This window comes from Antedon mediterranea, chromosome 3, assembly GCF_964355755.1.
Source record: "Antedon mediterranea chromosome 3, ecAntMedi1.1, whole genome shotgun sequence".
NCBI lineage: Eukaryota > Metazoa > Echinodermata > Crinoidea > Comatulida > Antedonidae > Antedon > Antedon mediterranea.
Genome location: NC_092672.1, coordinates 38360533 through 38376738, shown reverse-complemented (window position 1 = coordinate 38376738; position 16206 = coordinate 38360533). Strand labels below are relative to the sequence as shown.

The following is a 16206-nucleotide window of genomic DNA, read 5'->3' as shown; positions in this document are numbered from 1 at the left end:
ACCAGTTTTGACATAAATGGGTACTATTGCATAATAAACATGCGCAGAGACGAATAATGGATTCTGCCCATGTCAATTGAGCTATAGTAACCAGTTTATTATTTATTATTTATTTATTATATAGTAACCAGTTTTAACAGAGACGAATAATGGATTCTGCCCATGTCAATTGAGCTATAGTAACCAGTTTATTATTTATTATTTATTTATTATATAGTAACCAGTTTTGACATAAATGGTTACTATAGCATAATAAACATGCACAGAGACGAATAATGGATTCTGCGCATGTTAATTATGCTATAGTAACCAGTTTTATCGAAAAATAAAAAGGTCGAAAATTGGCAATTTTTTGGAAAAAAATCCCTGTGCTATAGTATAGGGAAATTTTCGAAAAATGACCGATTTTCGACCCTTTTATTTTTTGACATACATGGTTACTATTGCATAATAAACATGCACAGAGACGAATAAAGCATTCTACGCATGTCAATTGTGCTATAGTAACCAGTTTTGACATAAATGGTTACTATTGCATAATAAACATGCGCAGAGACGAATAATGAATTCTGCGTATGTCAATTGTGCTATAGTAACCCAGTTTTGACATAAATGGTTACTATAGCATAATAAACATGCGCAGAGTCGACTAATGGGTTCTGCGCATGTTAATTGTGCTATAGTAACCAGTTTCATGAAAAAATAAAAAGGTCGAAAATTGGCAATTTTTTGGAAAAAATCCCTGTACAGGAAAATTTTCGAAAAATGGCCGATTTTTCGACCCTTTTATTTTTTGACATAAATGGTTACTATTGCATAATAAACATTCGCAGAGACGAATAATGCATTCTGCGCATGTCAATTGTGCTATAGTAACCAGTTTTGACATACATGGTTACTATTGCATAATAAACATGCGCAGAGACGAATAATGAATTCTGCGCATGTCAATTGTGCTATAGTAACCAGTTTTGACATAAATGGTTACTATAGCATAATAAACATGCGAAGAGTCGACTAATGGGTTCTGTGCATGTTAATTGTGCTATAGCAACCAGAAAATTTCCATTTTTATGCGATAATATTGCTATATAAACATGAACATATATTGCGTTATCATCACCTTATAGTGCCATAGACACCATTGATTTCGGAAAATAAAATGCTATTTTTTGAAAAAATCCTGTAGTAACTATAGCACAGGGATTTTTTCGAAAAATGCCCAAAATATCGGGTTTTTAGAAACCATTTATGTCAATAAAAAGAAAAAGGTCGCAAAATCCCTGTTCTAATGACCATTTTTGGGGTGATTTTTTTTAATAAAAGGGTCACCATTTTGCCATACTATATAAAATATAGAGCCAAAAGTGCTGAGATTGGCTAATTTTTATATAATATATTATATACAGTATTTAGTGAACTTAACTTGGGTGTGAAGAATACTCAATAAATATAAATCAACGGATATATTTTACATAATTAGTCATATTTTGTTGCTCAGCCTTAAACATATATATTGCACATAATACAGAACGACGTCTGGTTTGACGTCTAACATACACTGGCAAGACTAGAATGTATTTACAGAGAAATTACAGTATAAAGTTAAAATCGATTATTGTTAAACTGATATTGATGAATATTTCTTAATTGATCCATCACAGTACCCCTGTGCTTATTTTATACCTGGCGTAAGTTGTAGTGGGCTATAATAATAATAATATAATAATAACAGGATTTTTATAGCGCACATGCTCAAGGCGCATTCAAAAAATAAAAACAAATCATACAAATGCCTGACAAATAAAATGCAATTTCTTTGGAGGGTCCCCATCCGTTCTCGTTCTGTCGCGGTTCCGGACCCCTACCTAGGTGACCAAACAAAGGAGCAGGAGGTGGTATCATCACGTTGGTTCGGAGTTATCACATTTCAACAACTTAGAACTTATATTCAAAAAGATCATAAGGAACCGCGCCTGTTTACGATTTTTTTAGTACGTACTTAGTATACACCATAACGAGTACATTTCACTTTCACATCAGAAACGTTTACAACCACAATCGGTACACCATACTGAAGCATTCTTTTAATACTTGCCCCAAGTCTGTACTTATCTCTTTACTAATATTAAGTCACAACTCCGTCTAGAACCTAGAGACTAAACACTGGTGTGAGGTGGTGTTTTTTTATTTAAAAAATAACGTTAATAATCTACCATAGGCACTAACCCATTTATAATAATTTCTCACACCACATATCCAATCTCATCTTTTCTGACCGTACCCCAGTAGAAACACGTCACTTGGCAAGAAGCTTAGCATTACCCTGAGCATTTGTACATGCACATACCGAAAACAAACAAAAGAAAAAAAAGCACCTTTTTGATAAACAATAATAATAATCATCCACATTGGTTGTAGCCTATATAAGAGTAATTTTGACTATAGATATAATTCTGCTCACGTCTAAATGACGGCAGTCTGTTGCTCAACAAACATTGAACCATTTATGAAATATATTCAGTAATTAATTATCCTTTAACTATGTCGGTGTTTCTGTACATTTAGGTAACAAAATATGTTTGTTAATAAGTTCTTTGATATTATGATCCTTTAATTAAGATCTTACCAATTATAAGCTAATCGGCTACTGCATTGTATAATTATTAACGTCTCCGTCGTCGTCGTTGAATTTGTAACAACAATGTCTGCATTCTCTCTATTGTCATAACCTAATACTAATTAACGTCTCATCCGACTTCTTTCCATTCTCATACGATTCTCGTATAACAAATACCTCTCACTCTGGCCTTCTAGATTCTCCATTCTCGTCAACCATGCAAAGTCCATAAAGATAATAAAGTAATATAAAGTCGGCTTTCTTATATCTATGGCAAAATCCCATCTGATTCGTTACAAAATATACCAGACATTTTCATCAACCATCTTTCTATCATCGGCACAATGTATGTACCACCATACGTCTCATCAGCCTTATTCCACCAATCGTCACCCACCATTTATCAACAGCCTCATTTGATTGCTCCTCCTCTCACAACATCACATAAACAACATTCATATTAGCGCAAAACTGTTAATGGAAAGCCCATCATGCCTCTGCATAAAAAATAATACTCCTCTGTAAAAATAAAACACTTTCAATTTAGTCTCTTTGTAAATCAACATTGGCACGGCCTATGCATGCTTCTTTTAGCGGGATAGTTTAGCAATAACATTAAGGAAGGTTGGTGATGAAATATGACATCGTGATAGAAGACTGTTATTTCATCACACATTATTTCATCATAATATGTCCTATTAATTATTATATTATAACAGGCAATATAAACTACTTAATTCCCACATTTGTTTCCTATGAAACGCCAACACAGGTCACAGGTCAAGGTTCAAAAGAAACCAGGAGCCACGTAATAATATAATATTGGAAATAAATATGCCTATTTATTTCTTAATAGTTTTGTCGCTTTGCTTGTCTAGTTAGTATTCCAAATTATTTTTTAAAAGATGATGTTTCTGTCAAGCGTTTTAACCAATGGCAAGCGAAGTTATAGACAGTTAGCAATCACAAGCGAATAAGCCATCGCTTGTGATTGGTCAATTCACTTGCGTTGCGTTACGTCCTTGTGTTGCGCCGCTAGTGGGAACCACGCTTAAATCACGGAAACTATCATGAAAATGACCTGTCCATCTGAGAATTACAGTAGAGTTCATCGCAATCGGAAATAATATTTTAAGCATATCTTCCGATAACGTGCAATTCATTTCCGTTTCTTTTGTGTACAGTGATTTAAGGTTAGACGATGACTTCATTAGTGTAACGCATATTGCACGCGATGTATGTACGCGAGCGTATGTATAATGATATCGTCGTAGTACACTTGCGTAGGCTAACTCGCGTCTTTAATTACGTCATAATATGAAATGTGTTTGCACGCGTCCTCCACGCGTGGCAACGGTGCTCTTCTACGTCATTATATCTCTATTCTGTGTCAGAACCTATCGTTACATTTCGTGCTGATACTATCTTAATGTTTTTCTTTTATTTTCAAACCATAGAGACAAGTGTCTGATTTTCTATTGCACGAATTCCATTTGGTGACGAGTTTTGTTTTTGTGTTATCATTGGTGTAGTAGGAAGAAGTGTAGTTTGGTTAACAACGTTATTTCTAATCGGTAATGCCGTTACGCTAGCTTCCGTAAATTCCATACTAGTCGTCAAGCCCAACGTCCAACCTTTTGATTTCAAATATTTACACACAGCACATGACGCTATTATCTTCTTAAATGTTCTCCTGAATTCTCGGTTACTATACGCGTATATTAACGGGTTCATGGCGGAATTAGCGTGCGACAAGATTATAGCCATTAACAGCAGAACGTACGGGATGTTTAGATTTTTACAAAACAGACTTATTGTGTTTAAAAAGTGAACGGGTAACCAACAGATTGCGAATAAAATGATAACAATAGCTAATGCTCTGGCTGCTTTTCCTTCTTTAACAGTTAACATTGATAGATGACGAGCCATTTCATCGTCATTTGCTGCAACGACAGTTTTCGAAATTTGTTTAATTTGTTGACGAACAACGTTGAATATTTTGATATATATGAACAGCATAATTATTAATGGCGGTAAGACAAATCCAAAAAAGTTAAAATACACCATGTATTTCATATCAATAATGGTGACAAAGTTACACGAATTGTCGTCTGGTTTCAAGTGCCAGCCCATGACGGGGACGAGACCAACAGCAAACGCAGCGATCCACGTCACAGCGATCACGCACAACGCGCGTTTAGTATTGGCAATGCGTCGATATTTTAATGGAGAAACCACAGCGAAATAACGGTCCACAGCAATTGCAAGAAGGCTAAAAATGGAGATCTGTGTCAACACAACAATAAACGAATTTAAAAATAAACAGAGATATCTATCCATGGAAACATTAGCGTTTGTAATCAAAGCAAATGGTATACCAACCAAACCTACAAGAAAATCGGCGACGGCTAACGATACGATGAACGAATTCGTGACGGATCGTAAATGTCGGTTTTTGTACACTGCAAACATTACAAGTAAATTGCCCAGTATAGCGGCTATTGCTATTGGTATTTCAAACGCCATGTTGACGGTGTAAGACCACGTACCAATGCCTGGTGCTTCTGAAGACATTTTAATTCCATAGGCCTAATTAGTGTATTACCAAATGCAATTCCTTCTACGACGTGGTTCAACGAATAACAGTACTACACATATTCAACAGTGTTAATTTATAGGAAAAATAGCTGTTCGTACAAGGTTTTCAATAGTACAACTTTACGGTACGCACGATTCACTGTTGACTAAAGGAAACTGACCAATCACGTGTAGGCTATTTATGAAGGTGTGCACTTCCGACGTCGTCAATGAATTCCTTGTAGTAAGTCCTTGTCCCTCGTTCACCTTTAACACCCAGCCTATTACCAAGTATTTGGAATTTGCTTTCGGACGTATTTTTTCCTGTCTTAGCATGTGCTACCTGCAATTATCTGAAAAGATAATTAAAAGTTAATTATTATTTAAATGTTGTATATATAATGATAAACACATGATTGATAATAACAATAACTCGTCTTAATTAATGTATAATTGGCGGCGATTGCACCTCATAATTAATAGGTATATGGAGCAAAAAAAGGTAAATTAATTATATGTTTTAATATCATGACGAAATTCGGCGAGAAGGACAAGTGAGATGACAGAGGTTTCGTCCCTTTGCATTCTCACATCATAACGAGGCTCTGCTACATAAGGAAACAAACTAACAAATAATAGAAAGATTGGTTAATGTTAAAATTTGATTCTCAATAGACGCAACGCTTGTGATTGGTCAAATTCTTCTAAAGGTTATAAATGCAAAAAAAAAACTTTAAAAAAAATTCCAACAATGTGACGTCTACTATGACGTTTTGTTTTGTTTTGATGAATAATATAGTTACAATAATTAACAATATTGGTTTTTCATATTCTTTGTTAATTAAGTTTAAATTAGCTAATTTGCACGATTTGCAAGCAGTGCGCATGTGGGTGTACCCGCAATCACGTAATAGATAATAATACTTAGGACTTGTTTTGCTACTGTAGTAATGCGAATTATTTAATTTCAATTCTGCTTGTTTTTTTGTCTTCTCGTCTGAGTAGATTAGCTTTAATGGCAAATTCAAGACGAAAACAAGTTGTTGTATTTAAACCCGCACTGTACGACGACAACACAGGTATACCCAGCATAACCAGCGAATAACTTATCACATTAAATACGTCTTGTTAGCCGTTAAACATTTATATAGGTCATTGCTATTGAAAACTAAATATGACGTGACGTCATTTTTGCTGTTGACATATATAACGCGCTATTAAGCTGGTACCCTTAGAGCCACTTAACGTGTCTGGAATCTCTTTTCTATAATTACAGTAAGCACTGAGTGACGCAGTATACACATTTTTTATGCCGAAAACCAAGCCGAAGGGCCGGTAACACACATGGACCAAGAAGGCTACAATTATAAAAATAATGGTCAGATTTTTCTCTGACGTGAATTGTACTGCGTAATTTTACACGACGCGTGTGGCGCCAACGCGTTTCCACGGTTGTGCGTCACGCGCCAAAATAGCAACGACTGATAAAACAGTGCAAAACTTGAATCTTGTTACTGGAAGTAATGTGCTTATTATCGCATACGTGTCCATTGATACGTAAATGCGCTATAAATGTGTTACATCAAAACATGATTGATTGGACCAGACCTACGACATCAATGTAACTCGACACAAATTGATTCCATTTAAAAGTTGGTGCCTATGGCATACAATACATCTATGGTGAAGTTAGCGTATTTAAATTAGATTCATACAAATTAATTAAATTAATTAAAACTATAAATTTGACAATTTTAACAAGAATTGAACGGCCGTGATATTTAAAATAACCGTAAGAAATTCAGTGAACATGCATTGTGGAGCGAATTGACACGGCATCAATATTAATATAGAAATTCATTTCTATTTGTGGGAGGTACAGGCTAGTTTCATTACATGAATTCCGGAGAGAGAAGAGTGAAGATCGATAATGACATTGGGGTGTTAAGGATGCCGCTGGCGTGTGAGTTTGATTGCTGGAAATATTCTGATGATCCACAAGTGGGACAAAATATAGGTTGCCAGGATATGCAAGGCTGTCAAGCGTTTTTGACATTCAGAACGAACAGTCGGTGACATTATTGTAACATAGAACACTTCACTTTTTTGTCCCATAATGTTCTAGATTAACATTTTTTTTTCTACATCATCATGATTTAATAATATTTTATCTTGCAAATTAAGTCTGTTTCTTGAGATTAAGGTCAAGAGATTTTCAGTTTCATGTTTTTTTTTATCAGTCTCAAACACTCAGTCAATAAACTCACAGTAATAAGGCGGTTTCAACTTGTTAACAGACTCGATGAGATACAGCAGCAAGGTCACGATTCCGAGTTCGTATTTAGTTTGGCGACCTTATTTTCTCTCAAACTTCCTGTATGTAAAAGAAACGATAGGTAGGCCTAAACTAAATACTAAAGACACAGGGGACTTTATTTTCGCTCATATTTCCTCACTATTAAGTATATTTGTAATAGTAGACTTGCCCCAAGTCTGTATTATCTTTTTTTAAAATTTATTTGTTTTTATTTCGACCGCGATTTTCAAGTAGTATACGTATGAAACGCCACATGTGCCAAAATATTTATCTTTTTACTAATATTAAGACAAAACTCCGTCTGGAACCCAGACTATTGTAATAGGTACGATAAGTTTATAATAAAGATATAGAGGACCCTTTCACACAGACAACACGCCTTCAACTTATGGGTGAATAGGCCTGGACGCGATTTTTTAAGTGAATTGTTGTTAGATCAATTCTTACGTCACACCTTATGGGTATGACTAATGAATATTGTTTTTTTGTGACGTTTCATGAGTGGTCTCCAACTTATGTATGAAAAGAAATATCGCGGCCTGGACCGGCAAAAATACTACCGGAATTGTATGTGAAAAGAGTTTAATTGGAGGAAGAAGACATCGTGCCGTTGTATATGCAATTTAAAGCTAAAGCAACAGCTTATAAATCGAAAGACATTTACATGATGTTTGCTTGAATAATAAATGATTTAAGGATCTTGTTGATCTAATTCTCAATATAATAATTAAATCAATCCTGATTAAATGACGACCTGATGACATCACGCTAAGTTAAAAGCTAATCTTTTTGAAGATTACCGAACTCTGCGGCAAAATCTTCATGCAATCTTACTAACAGCATTGTTAATGAAAAATTGACATTAAATAATAGCATATTATTATGATTTAGTTGTGAGAGCTTAGTGTGGATATAACGATGGCAGCGAATCGAAGTCGTAAACGTTTTTGATTTTGTGATACGCTTAGTTATTAACGCTAAATTCACCTGCAATATAGGACGTCGGTAAAAGGTAAAACAACATTATTAAAAAGTGACTAATAAGTGATAGGAAGGAGGCCCACTGTGTATAAAGTTACGACATAATAATTGCAATATAATATAATGAGATTACCACCAATGGAAAGCTTGACTATAATTACCATAGTCAGATACCATTACAACCTAAATCTAAAGCTCTAGCGTCAGCAGTGGGTATATAAAATAAAAACACATTAAGCCTATTACAGTAGAACCTCTCCTTTGGGACGTAGACACCACCTCCCCCCCCCCCCCCCTATACAAAAATAAACGGACACTTTCATGTGAAAGAAAACAGGAACAATATTGTATGTTGTAACACTAATTGCTATTCAAAGGAAATCCATATGAGGGGATACTTTGTTGGGAACCCCGAAACTGAAATTCTATATCGTGGTCTGTCTTTATGACGACTAAATGGTATTCTTGCATACGCATCGCGTGTAACATGCGTGTACTACTCGCGGAACACTTGATAATGGACAATTCAAATAGGCAGTTCAGTACTGTATATCTTGGTGGAAAAAGTATAGAACGTAAGCAACAAAAATGTTCAGGAGAGTTTATTGTTTAACTAAAAACACACAAGCGTTAAGAAGATACTTTACGACATTGACCTGCTTAAGTAGGTCAATCTCTTAAGTTTTAATGGGTTTAAATTAGACAGGTTTTCCATCAATAATATATTTAAACTTATAGAATACTTAATTGTGATTAATACCCGTACGTTGATTACTCAATCAATCCTAATATTAAATGATACGATAAATTAATCAGTAACGAACTACTATCAAAGTAACTGTGCGCGTAATTAACAGTGCGCGTAATTAAACGCGGCATTAAACTTTTAATCAGACGATCGTGCATTAATAAATGGATATTCATGTCATATGATCAGCGTAACGACAGCAGCCGATGATGCAGTTTAATATAAAACAGCGCCAATTCTCAAATGGGATATTATTTATCGGTTATGCGATTATTATCAACGTAATTGGAAATCAACAACCATTATATCAAGAGTTATATGAAAAAGAACCAAACTAAAACTTATAGTGATAAATTTATGTAAAATATTGTTCAAAGTTCCATCTATGTAAAAATAACATATTTAAAAATAAAAGACAAGAATATAATATGCCTAAGCTGTTTATGTGTGCAGTAGCATTATAAAATACACCGGGAGGAGAAACCAATAAGAAACGAAGATGACTTATTGAACAGATTTACGTCATTTAACATAATCACTACACTTAGGTACTCAACAAAATATCATGACATTTACAGTGCTACTTATCGCTCCAAATACGCATTCAGCTCCCTTTGAATTTAATAATTTCATCTCGATGTTGTTAACTACACATCTTTTCAAATGCGCCCTCTATATTGAAAATAAAATAAACTTTTGTAGTGACCATGACCAACGTCTCATTGCACAGGAGTATACTTAGTGACGTCATGATGTGGCCGGACAGTAATATATATATATATCCCTATTAGCGATGTATTCGTAATTAAAATTACCATTAATCAACTGAACAATGCATAATTAATAATATCACCCCGATTGCATTTCAATTTAAGTGAATTCACGATAGAGCCCAACTCGCCATTGGCTTAATTCTTCGCATATCATTAGTCAGTTATAATTTTCATGGAAAATGGCAACAATATTTTATACCTCTAAATGAATTGGTCACCGAACTAAACTAATTTACCCTTAACAAACAAATTTAAAAACAATCCTGCTTGGCAGATTTCTTTACTATTTTCTGTATAGAGGGACAACAGGAGAATAAGTTATCTATATACTCGTTGTTTTACATTTCTTAATGTAGTAGAGAAAGATCTCACTACTAAAGCCAAGAGCCTTTTTGGAATGACACCAGTGGTAATGAGTGAGAGTCTTTACTTCTTCTAGGCCTACCTCTTATCTAGGCAAAGATGTATGTTCTCTCTCTCAATGATACTAAAGCCCAGAGGCTCTTGTTTTTCCATTTCCTTACTGTTGTCATAATGAGGTTTAATATGATTTATGAGATGTAACAATTATTTATAGCAAATGCCAAACGCATCAGACACAATACTACACGAAGGGATTGGAAATGAACGTCAGTATATATTATTAGTTGTAAAGACAATACTAAAGCACAGGACGAATAAATCACTGTGGATGGTTCACACTCGATTATAGACGCGCCAAGAGCAGTGCGCTCAACACAGACATCACAAACTACTCCAGTGTGAACAGGAGTATCAGTCACTTTTGATATCCTGAATCAAGATTACCGTCTGGACTGATTTATTACATTTTATTACTGTAATCGTGTTGATGCATTCGCTGTCTGTACATGACCGAAAATAGAGTAACATAAAATTATTATTCTTTTATCACATAAATATTTACAGAAATGAGCACAAATAAAATATATAACAAAGTAGACTGCTAGTAAAATATACAAAATCATAGAATGGATCAGTTTAAACTTTTACTTGCGTTGTGCCTACGTCACTGTACTGCGTCCAGGTGGTACGCCAGTACACGTAGGCGTGCGTCGTTAAGCGTGGTCGCCGCCTAGCGACGCAACGCAAGGACGTACGCGCAACGCATGCCATTTGACCAATGAGAAGCTACTGTTCGAATAATCCCCATCGCTTGTGTGTGGTCAAATCACTTACGTTGCGCTAACGTCCTTGAGTAGCGTCCTAGTGGGAACCAAGCTTTAGGAAGAACGGTAACCAAACTGTCATTAATCACGCAAATATCAGGCTTTATGTCAGTTTATGTAGGGTGAACTTAAGGCAACAGCACAATGTATACGTGATATTTATTAATATAATACCACTAATATACGGACGGTTTTTATTTGCACGTACGCCATGTTGATCTTACCCCTATAACTGAAAATATGTCTAGGGAAACAAGACAACCATGAGTTAGCATTTAAATGGTTTCCCTTTTAAATTAATGTTGTAATTGGCAGTTTACGGAAGACCCAACTACACTAATTCGATATGCTAAAAATAAATACACGTAGTAGGTCTATACCAGTTGAGAAAGATGACAGTAGTACGCGCGATTATAACAATTAGATTTTTGTTCAACTTTTGCCGACAAAAATACAACACTCAACAAGTTAACGCGTTTTGTGTTTTACTATTTCCAGAAACATGATTTAATATTTTAGAATCAGAAATACTAGATCAAAAATAAGAGTTTGCATTTGAACGGTAAGCTGAACAAACATATCCACACTGAGTTGTTCTACACTGAGCACTGAGACAACAATTGTCTCAGACTGAGCAGCAGCAGCACAGTGATGATACTAATTTCGGAGCGAAAGTTCAATTACTGCTACTTTCAATAATTGCAAAGCGTATTAAACAATTAAGTCACATAATCCTTTAGGTATAAGTAGAATGCCTGCCAGATATGGGTTAAGTTTCTTACCTTTCATAAGTTCTTAATAAATTAAGTCTAAAATGTGGACGTCGTCTCCTCCATCCAACAAATTCAAGGAAGTCTCGGAACACGATATGTTACGCGGAAGCAGAATGATCGAATGAAGCATTTCTATCCGCATGGATTTGCTCATTATTAACAGATATATAAACATAGTTGTTACAAATAATCCAAAAGGTCATGACCCTGGACTTAAAAAAAGTGCTGAACCGACTTAAGTGCAGGGTCATTCATTTATTATTTATTTTCTTATGTTGGCCAACAAATAAAAGTACGAATTGTTTTGTATTCATATTTCAAGGAAGTATTAAACGTAACATCTGAAACCATACTTTTATTGTGCCAAACAACACATACTTTCTGTTTCTTTATTGCAATACCTGATTACCATACCAGACTTAGATGCAAGCGGGAATTAAGTGTGTAATGTTTACATAACCAGCAAGCTCGTCTAATTCTATTTCATATCCGTATAGCTTCTTTAATTAATTGAACATATAAATAATTAGGCCTATCATCAGATCAGAAATGATAATGCTACCAACGTAGTTATTAATTACAAAGGTGGTAGGGTTCTCAGTCAATAAACCAGTGGATAGTAAATGAACTATACGAAAAATTACAGAATAGTTATTTCTATATCAGACGAACGTCTGGGAACCAAATGCAAGACTCAAGAAATTACTTCGATATAAAATCATAATTATATTGAACTAAGTTATTTATTTCCTATGAAACCAACACCATAATAAAAACAAGTCTGCACAAATTTGTAAAATATTAAAAAAAATTTTTTTATATATACGCCTAAACGTAACAGGTACAATTCTTTATGTCAAGTTTAGCCGTCCCACCACTCGCCCAACCGGTACCAACACCATACCCTCGCCACTGAACAGGGTATTGACAAGAAACGTTACTGTATCAACCACAAATTTAAAGTACTGTACTGTTTAGGCCTACATGCTTACCAGTTTCACAGCAGGAATTCAAATTTGAAGAACAATAGAACGTCGAAACAAACTTCAATGAAACGTCACACAAATTCCTGTGCGTTGAAATCAGTAAGTAAATCCAACATTAAATCCCATTTATAATTCCCTTAATAAAACCATAAAACCACTGGTATTGCACAAATTAGATATCACCGTGACACACCAGTCTATCCAACTTGGTTATCCAGAACTTCTGCTCAAATGATTCGACGACGCAGCATTCATTACAAGCTCATCCTCGTAGATGATTTAAGTGAGAGCGCTGTTTACTCGTGTGACTTCCGTCCAATCCTGTGTGTGACGAAACGAAAACGAAGTATTTTTAGTAGTGCCTCGTTGTTATGCTTTTAACAGATATAATAATAACGATATAGTGGAGGCTGTTTTTTCCTTCTCGAAACTGATTTGATTAGGCGGTAGCAAAAAAATGTACATAAGAATAGTTCACCATTGAGGTGATTAATTGCTGTATTCCTGTAGGCCTACAATAGTAACGCGAATGTGCCATTTATTCTCTGGTTTGATCATGAAGGAAATTACAATGTGTTAAATACGTTGTACGGAAACACGACCACATTAATAACGTGTTTAGGCCCTGCCCATCATAGAAATGATATTAACACGGAAACACGACCACATTAATAACGTGTTTAGGCCCTGCCCATCATAGAAATGATATTAACACGGAAACACGACTACATTAATAACGTGTTTAGGCCCTGCCCATCATAGAAATGATATTAACACGGAAACACGACCACATTAATAACGTGTTTAGGCCCTGCCCATCATAGAAATGATATTAACACGCAAACACGACCACATTAATAACGTGTTTAGGCCCTGCCCATCATAGAAATGATATTAACACGGAAACACGACCACATTAACGTGTTTAGGCCCTGCCCATCATAGAAATGATATTAACACGGAAACACGACCACATTAATAACGTGTTTAGGCCCTGCCCATCATAGAAATGATATTAACACGGAAACACGACCACATTAACGTGTTTAGGCCCTGCCCATCATAGAAATGGTATTAACACGCAAACACAAACAAACGCAAACATTATATAAATCCATTGCCTAAAGTTAATAAACCTAGTGTACCAAAAGATTTTAGACCAATTGCAATTACTTCAAATTTAATGAAATGCTTAGAAAGGTTGATTGTTTCTAGACTTAAGGAAAATATTGGTAATGCAGATAAGAATCAATTTGCATACAAGAAAAATAGAGGGGTTGACGATGCTGTTAATTCTTATCTCCATGATGCATATCATCACCTTGATTCAAAAAGAAATTATGTACGGTCTATATTTTTCGATTTCTCCAGTGCTTTTAATACTATTTTACCACATGTTTTAATTGATAGATTATTAAGTTTTAATGTCTCACCTCAGCTCGCCAAAGTTATATATAGTTTTTTGATTAATAGACCGCAGATGGTTAAGTGCAATGGTATCCTATCCAACAAAGAATCTACCAGTGTTGGAGCTCCTCAAGGATGTGTTATCTCTCCAATTTTGTTCTCTTTTTATTCTAGTAGTTTTAATATTTTAAGTAAAGATTGCAATATTGTAAAATACGCTGACGATACTGTAATTAGTGGTTTTCTTTGCGATAGTAAGCATAATGTAAATGAATTTGTTAATGAAGTTGGAAGATTTGTTAATTGGTGTGAAGATATGAACTTAATACTTAATATTACTAAAACCAAAGAGATGATAATAGATTTTCGTAAAACCGCAGTTGAACATAATGTAATAACTATTAAAGAAACCGAGGTTGAAAGAGTAACTCAATACAAATACTTAGGTACTATAATTGACAACAAATTAAAATGGGAGTCAAACTCTCTCATGATTTCCAAGAAGGCATCTCAAAGGCTCTACTTTCTCAGAAAACTCAAGCAAATTAGAGTTGATAACACTATTTTAATTCTATTTTATCAAAGTATTATTCAAAGTATTTTATCTTTTAGCATTGGATGTTTTTATGGTAACTTTACTGAAAATGATAAGAAAAATATTGAGAGACCACGTAAAATTGCACAACGTATTATTAAAGCTGATCTAACGCCTTGTTCATTTATCTATGAAAAGAGTATTCTAAAAAAAGTTAACAATATTATGAAAGACCCCACTCATCCGTTACATTACTGTTATAACTTAAATAGATCAGGCATTAGGCTACGACCTCCAAGAGCAAATCATTGTAGAACTAGAAAATCCTTCGTTGTAAATAGCATTCATATTTTTAATTCTAATGTAAGACGTTAATGCAATTTTTAATAGTTTTACATTTTTAACAGTATTTTTAACTTTTTATCTTGTATTTTTAATCTGTTATAATACTGCACGTTTTTAAATTGTTGCAATACTGTTGTTTTAATCTACCAAGCAAAGTGAATTTCCATTTTATGGACAAATAAAATTTCTTGAATCTTGAATCTTGAATCACGACCACATTAATAACGTGTTTAGGCCCTGCCCATCATAGAAATGATATTAACACGGAAACACGACCACATTAATAACGTGTTTAGGCCCTGCCCATCATAGAAATGATATTAACACGCAAACACGACCACATTAATAACGTGTTTAGGCTCTGCCCATCATAGAAATGATATTAACACGCAAACACGACCACATTAATAACGTGTTTAGGCCCTGCCCATCATAGAAATGATATTAACACGCAAACACTAACATAGAAACTTCAGACAACACGCGCGCGCACAACATGATATACTTTGACTCGTAAGCACTGCATCATTTTGATGACGTTTGTTGGAAAAAATACACGATATAGACATAGTATGCACGCGGGCGGCGCACAACAATCGGTAACATCATACACTTCGATTCGTACGCACTAAATCATTTTGATGACGCATATGACAAATTACTCGATGAGACATGAACACAACATCCACGCGAGCGCAACAATTGTTCGATTCGTATGATCTTCATCAGTATTGACGTTAGAGAAGTGCTGAAGTATATAATCAGTTTCATGTGTGCGTGTGTGCATTATTTTGTTGTTGATTATTGTTAAATATAAATCGATTGGAAGTATAATTTGATTGTATTTGTTGTCGTTTTGGTTGCGTGTAGTATGTTCAAATGGAAGCACACCATTGTGTTGAAGGTGGTTCTGAATCTGGGAGTTGAACAACGAGGCCTATATCTTTTATTTTTGTC

At 34.7% G+C, this 16206-nt stretch overlaps 1 protein-coding gene across 1 annotated transcript; it reads right to left on the bottom strand.

Annotated features, from left to right (window-relative positions):
- Positions 1 to 1059: 1059 nt before the first annotated feature.
- LOC140045527 (adenosine receptor A2b-like) lies at positions 1060 to 13214 on the bottom strand. The gene is made up of 2 exons (XM_072090471.1): positions 12969 to 13214; positions 1060 to 5550 (listed from the first exon to the last, which is right to left on the bottom strand). Exon 2 carries the CDS (start codon positions 5192 to 5194, stop codon positions 4067 to 4069), a length of 1128 nt encoding a protein of 375 aa, XP_071946572.1. The 5' UTR covers positions 5195 to 5550; positions 12969 to 13214; the 3' UTR covers positions 1060 to 4066.
- Positions 13215 to 16206: the final 2992 nt, after the last annotated feature.

Excerpts from the sequence above, each read along its gene's own strand:
- LOC140045527 (XM_072090471.1), bottom strand. The coding sequence starts at position 5,194 with ATGTCTTCAGAAGCACCAGGCATTGGTACGTGGTCTTACACCGTCAAC.